The 18,343-nt window shown below is 42.9% G+C and overlaps 1 protein-coding gene across 3 annotated transcripts in view; it reads right to left on the bottom strand.

Moving 5' to 3' along the window:
* Positions 1-991: 991 nt before the first annotated feature.
* ARHGAP26 (Rho GTPase activating protein 26) overlaps positions 992-18,343 on the bottom strand; it is a 326,765-nt gene continuing 309,413 nt past the window's right edge. For 2 of the 3 annotated variants that reach the window (XM_090020915.1, XM_090020916.1), the window contains one exon: positions 992-12,383. In XM_090020915.1, coding sequence (XP_089877041.1) covers positions 12,295-12,383 — 89 coding nt within the window. In that variant the 3' untranslated portion in view covers positions 992-12,294. The remainder of the gene's footprint in view (positions 12,384-18,343) is intronic. The other variant, XR_016438391.1, reaches the window with a different exon arrangement.

The following is an 18,343-nucleotide window of genomic DNA, read 5'->3' as shown; positions in this document are numbered from 1 at the left end:
CCTGCCCCAAAGGTGCAGACAACATCAGCTGCCCCCGTTGGGCTAGACCAGAGATTCTCAGCCAGGGTGTCACAGTACCCTTGAGACCCTTTCAAGGCTGCCATGGGGTGCCATACAATGAGGCGTGCAAACATGATTCACAAGATAATCCCAGAGATTTCACATAGGAATCCAGAGTGGTAAAAACATGCTGACCTGTTGTGAGCTTTCTGAGTTCTTAGAGCAGAAACATTGCTTTATCATTTGCAAAAAATGAGTGAAAGCAAAGAGCTGGCATTTTCTGAGGGTTGGCTCAAATCTACCGAAGTTGACAGCCACCGGGCTAGACCCTTCCTGGGAGCCAGTGGTGACATCAGGGCCACCCCTCAAGCACAAACATGCTGCCCACCTCCACTGAAACCCCCTGGAAGCCTCTGCTGAGTGTCAGGGCCTAGGGTTGAGCCCACTTCCAGCATGTTCAGCCTCCTCCCTGCCCCCCCTAAGTGCTGTAGGCCCCAGCAGCAATCCCACAACTCCCTGTCCCTGATTCCCAGCCCTTCTGCACCTCCCTTCCTGTTTCTTCTGCCCACAAATCAACGAAAGCCAAGCACGAAGGGAGAGACAAGTATTTGCAAGGTTGAATCCTAGAAGGGCTTTGCTGGAGAAACAGGAATCGCATTATGGGCAACCTCTGGCGCAGGCTGCAAGGCAAGGGTGGGCAACACAAGTCAGCCCTAAATATCAAGGCAGACACAGCTATTGGATGCTGTTTTTGTGCCAAGCAGAATTTGTGAGATGAAACTCTGTGGGCCCCCCAATGCTGGACAAACTGCTTCCACCCAGGAAAAAGAATTACATTTACCTGAACTGCTTCCAGAGCAAGAAACCTGCCTGCTCCTGAGTAGAAACACCAGTTAGGCTCTTACCTAGAAGCCTGTTTCTCATGAACTGTGTTCAAGCTGCATGGACAGACTTAAAGCATGCACAGTGAATTATGATGTCACAGTCGGGGTTCTTCTGGACTGTATATTTTATTACCAAAGTGCTATTCCAGGCTGAACATGATTTACTATGCACAATCACACAGAAGGCCTTGGAATCAGGAGTTTTGTGTTATTTCAATCACCAATCAAGATTACATCCAAAATGCAGTGATAAGGAAACACCAATTAGGGACTGAGTCCATGATCTCTGCCGCATGGCCCAGGAATGACACTATCCAGTATAAGAACTGGATGGCTTATGTGACACTCAGCTGTGATTCCCTCTGGTTGATTAAAAAGCGGCAATGCCAAACTCTGAATGATAACCCATCAAGTCTTTCCTGAGCCCAGAGGAATAGGTCTTCAGGGATATCAATATAGGAAGATGGTGAATGCTTGAAGGTGGACAAGGACACAGAGGATCTGGCCCGGGGAAACGCAAGGGAAGAGCATTAGGCTTACTTTGCAAGAAAGTAAAGACTTCGCCAGAGCACAGCTTTTTTGCCTTTCCCGCAGCTCGTTATAAACATGACTCAAACCTTAAAACACGGGCATGTTTTCAATGGTCTTTCAAGTGGGAGACCGTATGGTGTCAGCCTGGGCTTGGAGGATCAGCAGGCTACACCTCTCCTTCTGGCTTGTTAAGTCTGTCTAATGCTATGCCTCGGTCTGGCTTGTACCTCTGACTGGCTGTGTGGGCCTCATAGGCACTGCATGAAAATTGCCAGGGGCTAAATTTCTGCTTTGAAGTAAATATAGCTTGGGAGTAAAGATGGGGATGGAGAAGGAGAAAAAAGGAGGAACCCTCTTGATTTTCACATGCCAAAAGGAAAGTAATCAATTCTAAAGCTTTTCAAGTGAAAACATGTTACTAGCTGCACTCCTGCTTTAGTGTGCTAAAGGATACTTCTTCCAGATAGCTTCAAATAAGCTGAGAGCCAGTCTACACTACTAGGAGGTAATGCTTGAGTTGGGGCTCAGCAGAGAACAGCATCAGGTAGTGCAGATCAGAGCTGGCGAAAAGGATCTGGTGCTAAGAGGGCAAAGCACTGAAGATGCAACAAAGCCAGGTTTCCTTCAGACACTGTAGCTAGCTGCATGTTATTTCCTTCAGCCTTTGTGGCAATATTTGCAGTTCTCAGCATTTTGCTGTTTAACCGAAACAATTATACGCTTTCATTGCTAATTGAACCCTTGCGGCTAATGCCTATAGCTTCTAATAGAAAATTAAAGAGAATGATATCTCCTCTTTAGGACTTTTAAACTCCCAAAGGAATTCAATCAACGGGCTCATATTGTCTGTGAACCTACACGGGTTGCAAAAGTAATTTCCGTGCCCCCTGTTGGATTCACATTTATAAAATTCATGGCTTTTCCTAAAGAGAAGGGAAGTTCTGGGAAGGAAGATTTCCAGTTCTTCTCTGACAAGCTCTAATCACTAGGTGATTTTTACGTGGCAGTCAAAATTAATGGTAGCGAGGAAGGCATTGTGCCTGGCATGCTTTCAGTACTTACAGCTTATGTCCTGGACACTGAAGCAAGTAACCTCAAGCTACGGTGGGAATTTACTGCATGTCATGTATTCCAGAGCACCTGCCTTTGCATGCTCTTTTACTGTGTGCTAAATGCGAAGTAGTTTAGGTCTCAATCAAAGTAGGGCAGACAACCTTCCATTTACTGACCAGTACATGTGCCCACAGTAAGCTCCTGCAGAGTAAGTGATACACTGTAAATTCACACCCCGGCTTACCCTATGCTAATACGCAGAACATCCATAACCTTAATCCTGCCTCTTGGGTCAAGACAACGTACAACTTACCATCCTCCGTAATTTTCTTATTATACATGAAGTAAGTCTGTTTGCTTTACTGGAACGCAATGGGTCACATTTGGTTTGTACATAACTCCTTGAGCACCCATAAGCTAGAAATAAAGGGAGAGACTCTCAGAAGTGCCTGAGGGATCTAGAAGTACATGTAGTACTGAAAATCATTAGGATTGGTGCTCCAAAATCTCCTCCCAAACTTTAAACAAAGTTCAACCTTTGACTATGCCAAGCATATAATGGATATAAGGCCATACATGTCTTTAATTATTTCTCTCATCTTTCATTCCCCTCTTCTTTTAAGCTGCCATTAAAGAAAACAAAATAAAAATCAGGATTTCTGATTGGAAAATTCTAGTAGATCAAAATCCAGGCCAGAGTAAAGCAGAGAGCAGAGACTGAAATCAATATGACAACCCATGGAGGCAAGAGCAGTCTGAGGGAGGGTTACATGGCTTACTCTGTCCTATGGTACAAACAGCTAGGCACTGTATGGCAGGGTTTGATCCCAAGAGGCAATGCAGACCTGCAATTTCTGAGGATGTCAAGATGCGGCCCATCTTAAGAAAGGCCCACTGCAGCTGATAAAGCTGGGGGGATGGAGGGAGGAAATGTCACCATGCTTGTGTTAAAAGGCTCTTATATGGGGATCTTGCTGAGAAAATTTAAGACCACAAGAGAAGCAGTGGAACAGGTGTTTGATATGCCTTAGCCATCGTATGACACTTCAGAGTTTGTGCTCTGATTACCCGAGATGAGCATGCCCCGCTGTGGTTAATGCCTTCTGAATTTTAAATATGGCTCTCTAAGAAGTATGGCAGCAAGAAGTAACAGAGCGTACATCCGAGCCAAGTAGTTCTGTGGAACACAATGGAGACACTGACTTAGCTACTGAGGGCCCCTCTGCACGTTCAGGTAAAGGCAGGATAGGATCTGATACACAAGTCATACAATCACGCTTCCTGCCATGATGCACACGCATGGTAAGAAGCGTGATTGTGGGATACAGCATCAGAAACTCTCTCACCTTGTAGCTGGTGCAGGGGGAGCCCGGGATCATGACCCCAGGCTCCCCCTGCACCAGCCCCTGCTGCAGCAAGTCCCACAGCCAACAGGACTCGCAGCAGTGGCAGTGTTTCCTGCACTGTCCCCATGAATGAGCCTCATCGGCTGGGGACTGGCAGTGGGTTGTGCACCCGCAGTTGATGGGGCTCCCAGCCACAGGGAAGCACCTGGCCACACATGCAATTAATGGTGTGATAAGAACAAGTGACATTTATTACACATTTTTGTGGAATAACTTTGTATTTTATTGCTTGCATTATCACACCATTGGCTGGTTGAATGTGTAGTTGGGTAACAACTTAAGGCATGATTAACCGTAAATGCAATGTGTAGGTGGTGCCTGAGATAGAGTGTGCAGCATATTTTACAGTGTTCTTTCTATAGGGACCTCCAAGGGGAGTTTCCAGTGCCAGTTTCTAGTTCATCTTTCCACCAATAAATAAACTCAGCAGCACCAAGCAGGACAGCCTGGAAACACAAAATAATGCTGCCTGCCACTTCATGTGTACTGGTATTCAAACCAAGAGAGAACATGTTTGCTAAAGGGCATGCCTTCAGAGCTAGAGACCTGGAAAGACTTCTGCATCTGGCCGGTAGTGCTTATAATAAAAAGTTACACCTCAGTCTCACGCAGTTTTACATAGATATATTACATCTGAAGTTTAAAGCAGTGAATTATTTATGGGCTAATACTTTTCATGGAAGAGCCATTTTTAAGGGCTTTGTTAATATTTATTACATTATGCAGCATTTGCAACAGGCTTGAAAATAATCTGCAATAATGTATTAAATATGCACATCGCTTTAACACTCTCCATACTGCAGGAAATTCTTTTAAGCAGCTTTGCACAATATTCTCCGTTAAACATTCATAACTAAGGCATTATGGAACATTTTTTGTAAGTTATTAAAAGTAAATTGTAAATATTTGCTATAAATATTAATAAAGTATTTTTAAATGGCATTTTTATGGTACTTCAATATTTTTATCTTCTCTTAATATTCCCCACTCCTTTTTATTTTGCTATAATGGCTCCATGACTCAAAGCTATTAAAGGAAAACTGCTGTGAACAGTTATGGCTTAGGCTGCTATTTACGCCTTAAAATTCAAGCAAAACTTTCACAGAATAAGGCAATTATGAGATTCGGAGAGGGGCTTTGCTAAATATTTGAAATCTTTGATAAATATTTAGGACCAGATTGTCTCTCATATTGAACAGAACCTTACTCCAATAGGGCCAGTGACTTGACTGGGGCTCTCTACACAATAAGGCATTTCACAGCCTAAAATCCCAGTATTTGGACTCCCCTTATGAAGAGTTGGCTGCCTAACTCCCTTATGACCTGTTCTCAAACAAATCTCGATGAAATCCGTATCCAAATCTAATACCCAATCCAAATCCTACTGGCTTGAATGGATCCAAAGATCCCTTAGCTGCTTGGAGAATCCCTGCCTTATTTAGTATAAACCAAAGTAATTTTGAGGCCTTTCTGTCTATCACCCTACTAAATACTATCTGTGCTGTAGTAGATATTAGGGGTGAAATCAGAGCCCAACAAAAGCTTGGCATTGTTTTCAAAGGAAGCAGAGTTTCACCCTAGGACCTGACTTAGATCTTGTCTCAACAGGTATTATCACAATATGTGTTTTTTGCCAAAATGGTAAAACTCCTAATAAATAAAGCATAGAATTTACTTACCAGTGACTCTGAAAGTCACTGCTTTCTCAATGGCTTTTGAGTAACGTGTTTAATGTTGTGGTAACAATCTGCAACATATGTCTAGTACAGGGGTACGCAACCTCCAGCCCAGCAGGCCAAATCCATCTGGCCCATGGGGCTCCCCACAGGTCAGGAAATTTGGTGGTGGGAAGCAGTGGCAATTAAGACTGTCACCCTCTCCTGCTGCCAAATTCCCAAGCCCCGTGCAGCAGGTTGGAGCTGGGCCATACCCCTCCCCCCTGCAAAGGCAAATTGGGGGCAGGCCACAACCCCTTCCCTCCACACAGCCAGACTGGGACAGGGCCATGCCCCTTTCCTCCACCTCCCCCCTACCCGGTGCCCTGGAAACTGGCCATCCAGCCCACCGGGCAAAAAGACTGAGCACCACTGGTCTGGTTTAAAAAACCCACTATTTTGGTGAGGGTTATGTAATGCAAAATTTTGAAAATGAAAACAAGATTAAACCAGTTTCTGAACCAACTAAAAACAGAGACGATAGAAATCAAAATAGTCTAAGTTAAAAAAATCAGCCATTTCCTTTCAGAACAGCTACTTCCATTAAAGTGCCATTTTCATAAGCATCTCAGTGACTTATAAGCCTAAGTCCCATTTTCAAAAATACCTTAGGAACTTAAGGGATGGACTATACGCAAGTTTTCCAGGAACTGCTATACTGGCTATCCCCAAGTGTATACTTATACAGCAGAAATGTGTATTTGCTGATATAACGTACACCAATTTGGTGTACAACACATTTCTGCTGTTATAACTGCATCTACAGTTGGGCTTTTTGCCAACATACAGATATGGTAAATTCACCTCACCACCAATATGGGGGCAAACTATTTTAGTGCAAATATTAGCATATTCTCACTTAAAGGCAACAAAATCTAGGTGCCTAAGAGTATGCCTATGCAGATTTTTCAAGCCAACCCTGAGATTTGCCTCTAACCAGTTCAGGCCAAGTGTGCTACCTTTCCCCATCTTTATCCTCCCTTTTAGCCCACATCAAATCCATCCACATTGTGCTTGTTCCTCAAATGTAGCCCTTTTTGAAATCAGTTGACTGTGGACAACTTTTCTCTCTTTCCAGCCTTAGCTCTAGTGATGTGCAGTTGAGACAGGAGGTAGGCTGCAGAAGGGCAGGAAGTCAGCAAAAGGAAATTGTGGGATTTCTATTTGTGGACTTCCTGTGCCCTAGGTCTGCACTGTGCTAAGCTTTAACCATGCTGCAGCGAGATAGGATGGAGACAGGGAGCAGGTGCAACTTCATACCCTGAAGTTTACCAGGTCTGCTGGGACCAGGCTGGACTATCCTCAGGGGCTGAGAGTGGGGTTTTACAGATTGGTTTGGGCAGACAGGTGCAATATCAGTGTAGACATTCCCTTCGGGCCAGAGTCACTTTTGGAAATAGCATTGACACCCAGATTTTTAAAGTTACAGGGGGTAGTATATTTCTCTATCGCACATGCAAGGACATGCAGTTACCCAAAGCTAGTTGTGAATGACTGGCTCTGGAACTGGAAGCCTACTCATGTAATTAGATTACATGTCTGTAATTACTGGAACAGGGAACCCTCACCCTAAATAGGCTTGCCCTCAAGCTGCAGGGGCAGTGGAACCCTGATCATGGAGAGGGCAGGATGGTTTGTGCTGGCGGGAGAGAAAGCCTGAATAAATACTGTGAAAAGCCCCAGAAGAGCAGTGAGTTTCATTGTTGTTTTCCCTTTTTGTTTCTGGGTGGTTTAAGCAGCAGGCTTGTGGGGTAAAGCCAGGAGTATAGACTGTGTTCACTGCCCCAAAGCAAGAGAAGAACCTTCAGTTTGGATTTTTCCTCTTTGTTTTGTGATGGGAGACTGGAGGACTGAAAGCAACTGTGAAGGGAGGTGGACGTCACTGTGCAGATGCCTTAAAGTTCCCTGCATGTTGTCACACCTTGAAGGCAAGGGGTCACAGGCTGAGAGGGAGAAGGAGGGGTTTTAACGCCTTTTAGGCAGGCAGAACCAGGAGGGCCAGAGCCCTACTGTGGAGTCTAATCCCCAGCTGTGCTGCTGCTACCAGAGATCTGAGGCCAGACTGAGTAGGCCCAGGACTGAAGGGGAGAGCTACAACAAATCAGGCCCTGGCTGAGAGAATCATGGCCTGGACAAGTGCAAAAAGGGGGAAGCCAAGTGGCCCAAAGAAACTCCCACTCCCTCTAAGCCTTCAGATGCTTCCTGCTTAATTGACTCCACCAAGGCATGGCAGGCGAGACAGAGGGTGGCAGATCAGAGGAGCTAGGAAGCAGGGGGGTGGGGCATACTAGCTGGCTGTTGGAAGCACACAACCCACCCCCATGCAGGGCTAGACCTGCCACATTAGATTATCTGTTCTCTTGCAACGCAGTTTTTCTTCAATATGTAAAACAAAAATACGTTGCCAGAGATGAGTCCCATTCTGAAATTGCACAGACCCTTCACTCCAAGGAGTGTCATATGGATGTAAGGAAATACACAGAATCTGCCAGTCATGATAGGCCAGTTGGCTAGGTTTCTTCTCCAGGACTTTTCAGGTCCTGGAAGTAGTCTAACCATCAGGCTAATTTATCCTGCATATTAAGGTAAGACCTCTTTTGTCTTAGCAGTGAGGAGGGTATGCATACTCTTAGTTTAACTACCACAAATATCAGTGACCACTTTGACTTATGCACTTGTATCAAGCAAGAAAAACTAATGTGCCTTTTGAGGGCTTGCTGAATCCCGTTCTGCATGAAGGGGTATATTTTTAAAATACAGTTCCTTAATGTTTCAGTCACATGACACCAATGCCCTTTAATGAGATCTCTGAACAGGATCATTAAAAGAACTAATCTCAACAGGAGGTTGCAAAGAATATGTTTGCTTTTAAAATAACGTGTCATTAGAACAACACTTTTCTGAAGAGTGTCCGGGGAAGTGGCTGGCTTCTCATTTTGCATTTTAAAAACCTTCCAATATTTCCAAGTTAAACTAATGTGGATGAACATGCCAGCCTTTCTCTCATGATCCGAGTTGGTGGGTTGGACCCACAAAAGAAAGAAAAGACTCACCCCTCCTGGACGAAGCACAGACCACAAAACTCAAGCACTGACTGTGTACAGGGGAGAAAATAACAAACATGTTAGGCTGATGGGCAGAGAGGATGATGTCCTCTCTCCATCCATGGAGCAAGTTCAGCAGACAATGACAATAAAAATTTCACTGCCCTCCTCAGGAGGAGTCCCGCCTTTGATCTGAGAGGTTAGTTCCCTTTCCATCGCTTAGTCAAATCTTTGGATTTCATTGTCGACACTGTCAACATAAGGGTTAGTAAGGGCTCATTGTCACGGTAACACTTGTGGGACACTGGTCCATGGGAACATCGATGCAGAACAAGCAAACTGTTTCATATAGACCAACAAATGCTAAAACATGTCAGGCACTAAAATGCCAGGGTGAACTTTAAGCAGGCAAGATTCTTTGGGTCGATGCGATACCTTTTAATCACACAAGTACTCTTCTTCAGGCATAGGGAGACTCTGCTGGTGTGAACTTTAAAGGGTGAACTTAAAGTGGTGCAATGGGGAAACACCCTCTTCTCTACACCATTAAGAACTTCCTCCAAGCCATTCAATCCTGAACATTTGATTATTCTGCAAGCCAGAAAATACTGCAGAACAGAGGAGGCAGTCAGATACCTTTTGGGCACTTATATGTAGGAAGACTGCTCTGCTTTTAAAATAAAAAAATCCAGGGTGTTGGAGCAGACTCAATTAATCAAGTCTGCTGGAGCACATAAACTGATGCACTCTGGCAGCCTTGTATGTCATGTGTATCAGTGTCTCCGTGCTGAGAAAATGGTGGCAATGTGCTCTCAAATAAAATATATTTGATGTGCTTTAGTTCAAAGTGCCCTGCTGCCATTTTCTCAGCATGGGGATGTGCTGTGCTGTTGATACACATGACACGCAGGTGCTTTAATTAGAAGTGCCTGATGTCGTGTTGAGAGCACATGTAGAAATGCCCTTCCCATGTTCATCATTCTTGTCCATAGTAGGAACAATCTCCTCATGATCCCCCAATTCACCCCACATCCCTGTGTCTCATTATGTCATTCCCAGGTATGTCACTAAAGTCTACCTGGGAGAGTCAAGAATCTAAAAGTTAATCAGTGAATGGTGAGAGACAAGTTTACTGAAGTGACTTTCAAACAAAATAGATATGGCCAAAAACTTTGTGTGAGTGTGTTTTTGACTAAGTAGGCCAGAAATCTGCCCCTTTCTCCTCTCTGTGGGCTTCAGCCAGTCAGTTTTTCATCCTTAATACTCTGTTATTCATCGTCAATAACTTCTAGCCTTTTAATTATTTTTGTTTCCCGGAAGCTAAGATTTGGGGTTTCCCCCGTCTCTGTCTATCTGGAAATAAGAAAGGCTCTTAGTTGGTTCCACTTCATTAATGAAACTCCAAAAAGGCATGAGTGTGTATGCGCGTGCGCACTTATAAATGCATATATCTGTGTATTTAAGATGGCAGGGGAAGAGCATGTCTTTTCAAAACAAATTATATAAATTAACCGCAGTACAATTTCTAATAAGACCCTTCAAACAAAAGCAAAAAGTAAAGAGCTGTGTCCCTCACCAAAAGTCTGTTACCTTAGAAGATGAATATTAGCTCAGTAAGCATTAGAGTTTGGGGAAAAAAGTACTTCTTCCTCTCTTCTTTTTCCAGCACGAAAGTCCAGCAAGTATAATTAACGTAAATGAAAATAAAAAGTGAGCAAAAGCTCAATCCAGCTGTCTGGCAGGGTCAGTGACAGAATGGAGGGAGGGAGGGAGGAAAAGGTCAACTAATTTAAAAGTTTGCGTGTGTCTGTCTGTGTGCCTTTCCCTTTAAACTGGTTTCAAATGTCCTTTGAACACCTAACTCATTACAGCTCTGCTAAAAATATCAAATATAGAACTTTCCCCTGCAATATTTCACGTTATCCTATTTACATGTCAATAGTTTTGCAAAAAAAAAAAACAATGAAATTTACACTGACTCAACCACTCAGCCTCTTTACAAATAATTAAAAAAAAAAGAAAAGAAAAGAAAAGAAAACAAGTTCATCCCATAAATCCCTCTGGTGTGTGATAATATGATGGCTAGACAAATAATTCTTTCTGCCAAGACACCACATTCTCTTTCATTATTTTCTAGTACAAAATGTAAGCACTTTAGTACTTGACATGATATCGGTAAAGTTTGGCTTTGCAATCATACAGCTTTCTTTTTCTTTTCTAAAGTAATCTGGAGCTGAGTTAAGGACTATGCAAAACAATTTATCCCAGAACAAGTAATGGAGCAGAGAGGCAGCAAAGCTTCAGAACTTTGTAATGAAAGGGGGAAAATATCAGAAAAACTAATCCTTTGTTTTCTTTCAACTTAAGCTGGCTACATGAACAACAAGGGGGTTATGTGGGTACAAAGGAATTTACCTTGCATAATCAGCACTGCACAGACTTGGCATAGACAAACTATACACCAGGCTGCAAGCAAAAAGGTCATCGATAAAGCTATGGAAGTGAGTGGCAAACGCAACTCGAAAATTACATAAGAGCGGCCTGGGCATTCAGTAAACTTGGGTCCTTTTTCTCCAGTGAGCGCTGGCAAGTGATGATGTGAAACAGCAAATCACACAAAAGAAGTGGTATTTATCAGGAGCTGCATCTTGCCCTCCAGGAAGGAAATGCCGGTTGCACAGATCACAGATGTTTACCCTGCATAAATCTAAAAAAGTTGAGAGATTTGGTCCAAAATATTCTCTTCTGTTTGTGCTGATGTCCACAAGAGATCTGATGATTCACAACTGTTATTGTCCTCACTCTCCAGAGATCATTCAACCCTTTCCCCCCGCCTTGTTTTAATGGCATTAAAAAATGACGATCTCTGTTTTGGAGCATGTTGGGTAGCTTTAGTTACCAGGGTACTGGCGCTGTCAATGCACTGAGTTTGGGACTGAATCCTGTAAAGGATGGCCGAGTGTCACGCAAACTGCTGCTGCAGAAACAGAGGTTTGACGTACATAAACAGTCCCTTAACCTCTCTCCTGCCACAGCTAAATGAAAGAGAGATTGCTTTCCTGTTCACACATACAAAATGAGGCTTGGCTGATTCAACAAGGAAGACTTTGTGAGCAAGCAAAGGTGCTGGCCTCTGCTCCCATATTATCTCCTTCCCCTAACATAAGGTGGTGACTTAGGGTCCAATCTTGTACCCCCATAATTTGTACTAATTATGTAGGCAGCCCCCAATGAAATTAATACTGAAGTCCATGGGGCCACTCCTGCTAGAAAAGGGTTTGTACGACTGGCCCTGCAATGGGTATTAAAGTTCCTTTTCAGATGTCGTATTTTGCCTTACCTTTTTATTAACCTAAAGGCTCAAAAACTGTGACAGAACAAGTTGCAAGAATCACAGGATTTGTGCAAGAAGTTGAAAGAGCTGAATGATCTCCCCAGAAGCTTCTGACCACCTCTTCTGTAGTGCCTTTGCACACACCACGATGGATCGCCGAAAGAGATGTGTACATTATTATTCATATAAACATTCATTTCAATAGGTATTTGCGAGTCTTTCACCTTGCATTGCACAGTGGCAAAGAGCAAATGATCTACAACACTCTAATCAGCAGTTGTCATGGATACCATGTAAAGCTCAGCAGTGTTGCTTATGTGCCCAAAGTTATAGGAACTCCACGTAGTTTTCAGGGATTAGTCCTGTCTTCCCGTTCAGGGTTCCTTCCAACCAGCCAGGCTCCTGAGATGGATGAACTGAGGAGAGACAGAAGGATATTAGTGGCATTTTCTAGTGGAAAGAAATCAGGACCTGTGTAGCCACAACAGATGCTCACTAAGTCTTGAGGCTCTTGCAACAAACACCAAAAGTAAGCAAGGCTTCTCCCGCATGAAAGACGGTAGCCTCATTTGTCCATGCTGCATTGTCCCTCACTAAGATAATGATGGGGATGAGGTATCTCCTGCCATTTCTCTATAGATGAGTTTCATGTCTTCTCTCATCCCCAAGAGAAATGCAACTGTCTACTACAGATGTCAGAAGCTTGGACTCAAATTCATGCCAGTGAAGACCACTGGCTTCACATCTGGTACTCCAGGGGGTAGCTTGGGTCCTGATACCCCAAATGTGTTGCTCATTGTTCTCTGTCTCCATGGTCTGTTATTTCTGTGAGAGATGTGAATATGTTGGATGTACATGTGTGAAGGTTACTTTCTGTTGAATATGCTAAGGGCAATGAATGCATAGTTTTATTTCATGTTTACAATAAATGCCATGCTTGTCAGTCTGGTAACACTCTCTCCCACCCCTGTGTTGGGAGTCATTTATTTCTGAATGCCTGTGGACACCATAATAGTTTCCTCCACTCCCTTTGTGTATCCCTAATATCTAAACCCCCTCTTGTTTCCTCCCTGCTCTCAGGATCTGGAGGGGATGTGACCCCTTTCTCTCGTCTTTCAGATGGTGTAAGCAGGGTTTGAATTACACTTGGACTCTTGGGGGGGTCTGCAAAAAAAAAAAACACTAAACTAGTTCATTGATTAACGAGTCCACCTACGTGAAGAAGCAATCCGATTGGAGACCCCGCCAGGTTATGATTTTCAAATCTTACGGGGGGCTCTCACCTCTTATGACGGGGATCAGCCCCACTCCCCACCACCCCAAGCTTCCCCTTACTTCACACCCTGGGTGTAAGCACAGAAAAACCCTTCTGCCTCTCCTTCTCTTTGGATACTAAGGTCTAACACCATTTCCCTCCCTCCTTCCTGTGCTCAAGCATTTCCACCCCGTCTGCTCTCTTCCCTTCAACTCTGTATCTTAAAACTTCTTTCCCTGGATTCTCTTCTCAAGTCCCAAGGTCTGGAACACTTCTCAGTGCCCCTCTCCAAGCCCTGCTTTGCTTCACTTTGTGTGAGAGTCTTTTAACCCTGGGGCGAGGAAGTTATATTCTTGTTTGTTGAAGCCACTGTGATGACGAGAGGATTATATAAACCTGGTCATAGGCCCAGGCCAGCAGGAGGAGGAAGGAAGGAAGGAAGAATTATGAAGGAGCCATTGCTGTGTGTGCGCTGATAATATAAAAGGCAATCTCTGGAGAGAACAAGGCCTTGCTTTATTATTTATTTTTTTCAAATTAGGGAAACTAATTTTCTAGAGAGGTTGGGACAATTGAAGCTCTTTCCCCCTCTCTCTTCCCTGCTCATTAACACAACTTCCTATGTTTGCTTTTGAGCAGCATTTCCCCCTCAAAGTTTTGTAATGACTGTAGTAGACTCAGGGACAAAGTGAGGTAAATAGCAGGTTACCAAATAATGATTGGTGTGTACACACGGAGCGAGGGTGGGGTCACGGAGAGGAAAATTACCGTATTTTATTGCATACACTAAAAAACAAACCAGCTGCTGGAAATTGTAGTGCGCATTATCTGCAAGAAATATGGCAAAAACAAGCTCTGTTGCTTATGGGTGAAACAGAAAGTATCATCTAAAGTGATCTACAGGGACAATGTGCAGGATCAGCTCTCTAGCTGTTGCTACTGAGTTACTTACTATAAGGAAAGATCTTTCCCCGCCCCCCTCATTCTGCCTTTTAAAAACAAGTTGTATATAGAAGTGCCGTATGCAAGAAAATATAGTACTTTAAATAAAACAAGACTTTAAACTTCCCCAAAACCTGAGTTAAATCATTTGTTAAGCTTCACCACATATGGCTAACTCAACCGTCTTGTGACTCCGCACTTCCTTGTCTAGGCCTAAACTAGTCTCCATAAGAAAAAAAATACTAGCGTTATCTCCAGCAAGGAGCCCAAACCCTGCAGTATCATTCCAGCTAGCTGAGACGTATGAAGCAGCTCTGGTAGGAGCCTGGAGTATTTTATTTTTTCCCTCCACATATGGGCAATGGAACAGAGTCTAGACAAAGTGCTTATTTCATAAACAAGAGCTTTATGCCGATGCAGCAGAGAAATACTCCAAACTCTGACCACAGTAAATTATCAGATTATGACAATAAATCAACATTTCAGAGTTATCCAAATTTCCTGGCCTCAGATTTCTGCAGGATCTTTCCAGTGACATGGTTTCTAGGTTGAATTCCAGAAGGAAAATGGGCCAACAAAAAATTAAAACTCCTGCCTACATAAGGACATCAGAAGTGCCATGCACACTCACACCCACACTATTCCCCAAACTTTCCCACATCAGCATTTTTTTTTTTTTTATCTGCAGCAAACCTCTAAATCCCCCCTCTCCCCACACGTGCACAGTTCCCTCTGGAGCCACATGCCTTTTAACCAATCTCAAGCTACACACTAAACTCCCTCCTTAATCTTCAAGCCCTGACACCCAACTACCCCTTCCAAATGCCAACCGAGACAACTCTGTACCAACCAATAGCTCCCACTGCCTATGCACAACACAATTCAAGTAGATGTCTGATACAGAAAAGTATTTACTGGGATGCATGATGGAAGAGAAAAAGAAGAAAAATATCCTATGTTCTTGCAATCCACACATCCCCATCTAAGACATGTCCTTTTTGTTTTTTTGTTCTGCCTTCCAGAACAAAAAAATATTCTGATTGTTGAGAGAGGAGCAAAGTGAAGCACTTGGGGATGGGACGTGCTTAGGTTTGTCTACAAGGTTTTCTCTTATAGAATTTTTTTTCCCCAGAGATGTTCAAGGTGGAATATTTATTTATTCTGTGCTCAACCATGATAGCTGCTGTCAGTTCACAACAATCTAAAACAAGGAGTCAGCAACCTATGACCCATGAGCTGGATCTGGCCCACAGAGCCATTTGATCCAGCCCATGGACATGGGAGGGCAAGGGGCTGGGTTGGTGGTGGTTGTTGCTCTGAGGATAACCAGTGGGAGTGGTGCTTTCCCTGTGAGACTGTGGGAAGAAACAGCCATAGCAGCTGGGTCCTAGCACCTCCCTGTCTGCCCACCCACCTCTGACCCAAACTGAGTTATTCTGGCCTGCAGCCTAAAACGTTGTCCACCACTGATCTAAAAGAAGGTGGCTAGCTACTGAAGTCAGCTAGACACTCTGACCAGACAAGCCAGTAAGTTTTGTGGGGGTGCTCCTTTTGCTGACAGTGTGCATCCTCCACTTTGCTTACTAGTAGGTTCTGTATGGAAATTATGGAGTCTGAATAAAATGAATGTGCATGAGAGACAAGACTGATCTAAAATGTAAGTTCAAACATTCTCACGTTTTGGGAGTGTTCAGATCAGAATTAGAGCTTTATGGCTCGAGTCCAGCTCCATGTTACATCTAGAGATAAATGTTTGCATGCACTAATGACTTAAGATGACACAAGGCCAGAGAGTATAAACCAGCTCTAAGGATCACTTGTAATTTTATTCTACTCCAGGTCCTATGTTAAAGATTTTCCCTTTTGGAGTCCAGTTCTTTTCCCCATGCTCGGCTTTCCTTCTCATTCAGTATTCAGGTTTTTATCTAATCAGAGACCAGTAGTCAACTTGAGAAAAAATGCACTTGCCAGAAGTCCCAAAAGGGGAGCAATTAACCACACCATGCTGAGAGCGTCAATTTTTGAGCTGAATAAAACTGAAAATGGTGTCACTTTTCAGCAGCAACACAACTGTCTGAAGGAGACAGCTAAGAAACACCCAGTGATTGAGAGCGTATAACATATGGCAAGAATGGCCTGTCAGGGTCTGAACCTAGAGATGTTACACTCAGCAGAAGAGAGTGTGTGTGTGTGTGTGTGTGTGTGTGTGTGTGTGTGTGTATGCACACGTATGTGTGTGCACACGCATGCATTAAGTGCAGTCTTCAAAATTCCAGATCCCAATAAATGGCTCAAGAAAATGGTTTTTATTGAGTCACATGAGCTCCACAAACCCTTCTTCAATTTCTTTAAAAAACAGACTAACGTTCCTGAGATAAATTCCTGTCCAATATATCAGAATATATGCTGCATATGCGTGTCCCCACTATGGTATGAAATTAGAATACAAATTGAATACAACTTTTCCACAGTTTAAAAACTACAGCAGCTGGCAAAAGCAATCAGGACAGCTTTTAGATTAATTGCTTCATTTTGGTGGGCTTTCCCTTTAAAAAGAGACTCAGAATTTATGGCTGACTTTTTCAAAGGTATGTCCTTAAAAGTAAGGAATTAGGGCTAATTTTCAGAAGTGCTCAACACCTACAACTCTAGCTGAAGACAAGGAAATTAGGCCTTAAATCTTTATAAACTATGTTAAGTGCCTACACAGAGGTACATCACTTCCAGAACTCATGTTTAAATGTCAGCTTTTAATAAAATTATTGGCCATGTTTTCTAATTTGTGTCACTGGTGCATACAGATTAGTGGTTCTCCTTCCATAACAGGTCTCCCCAGCTCCACCCTTCAGGACTTCCTTCCCATGGAGCTGGAAACTCTCTCCCATTTAAGTACAATGATAATGGCAGAAAGGCTGCAAAAATTCTATGGAAGTCAAATGCGATTCTCAAGTGGCGAATCCACTCCAAAAACTGAAATTTACACCCTGAATATAACACTATTTACTGTTTTATTACCTGACTGATCGAACTAGCATTCCAGGTTAGATTAATTTGCTGATGCTTATACACTGCTTTACTGCAAGCACTACAAAGCACCAGTTAAAGCTAGTCCAAACTATGCATCTTTCTCCAATGTTTCTGTTAATTAGAAACCATTTTTATCGATATTAGGTTTTATAAATTCTCTAAGCAATAATAAATTTTAGACACTGTCTACTAGATTGTATCCCTTCTACATTTCTTCCCTCTAGCTACTACAAAATTATCTGTTACATGTGCAGAATTCCCTAAACAAGTTCTCTATTGAATAATCTTATCAGTTTTTATCTAGCAAACAGTATACTCCAATCAATCTTGCTCCTAGTTAGCAGTCCAGTTTTCTATAATGCACAGAGAGGAGAGGAGAGAATGTTTATTTAAGACGACATCCATGAGATGCCCAGAAAGAGAAATCTCCCTTATTGATAGATAATTTACTTCCTCTTCTTATCAGATCCTCCTAGGAAAAAATGTATATGGTAACTGCTTCCAAAATGACAAGAACACACTAAATTAAAGACAAAGCTCTACGGGAAATAGATAAGTCTTTTCCATGCAATGCAGTTATATCCAAGACAATACTGAAAGCTTCCATTAGACAAAACATCTATTTTCTTGGTGTAGAAAAGCCCAGGTTTTTTAATAACAAGACCAATAAATTAACTGATTTCACTCTGTTACAACCCCAACTTCCAATGTATAGGAGAAAAAGGACACACATTACAGCCTAGAATAAAACACTTGTTTCCCCTTTTCATTTGATAAGTGAACCATTGCAGCGGTTCCAGTACAATGTTCAGAAGCTAATCCGTCTCATTTAGAAAGCTGTTCAGGGATACTACCCTATGAGGCAAGTACCAAGTAGGGCTTTGATCAACTGTTCACAAGCTTTTGCACCTTTTGTAGCTGAAGTTGATTGTTTTGAGCTTCCTCCTTACAAAGGGGGTTTAATTATGCAGCCCCAAATCCAAAGAATGAATAGAATGGGGCAACGAAGTAATAAAATCAGACATGGGGCAGTGCACTTGGATACACATACCCATACACAAAGTACAGCATTCAGAACTGTGCTTAACTCAGTACCCTGGCAAGTACCTTTTACCAGCCAATGTAATTTTATCTGGAGAACTGGGGCACATG

The sequence above is a fragment of the Crocodylus siamensis genome, chromosome 10 (assembly GCF_052110815.1).
Source record: "Crocodylus siamensis isolate JL-2025a chromosome 10, ASM5211081v1, whole genome shotgun sequence".
Lineage (NCBI taxonomy): Eukaryota > Metazoa > Chordata > Crocodylia > Crocodylidae > Crocodylus > Crocodylus siamensis.
This window is presented reverse-complemented; position numbering and strand designations above follow the sequence as displayed.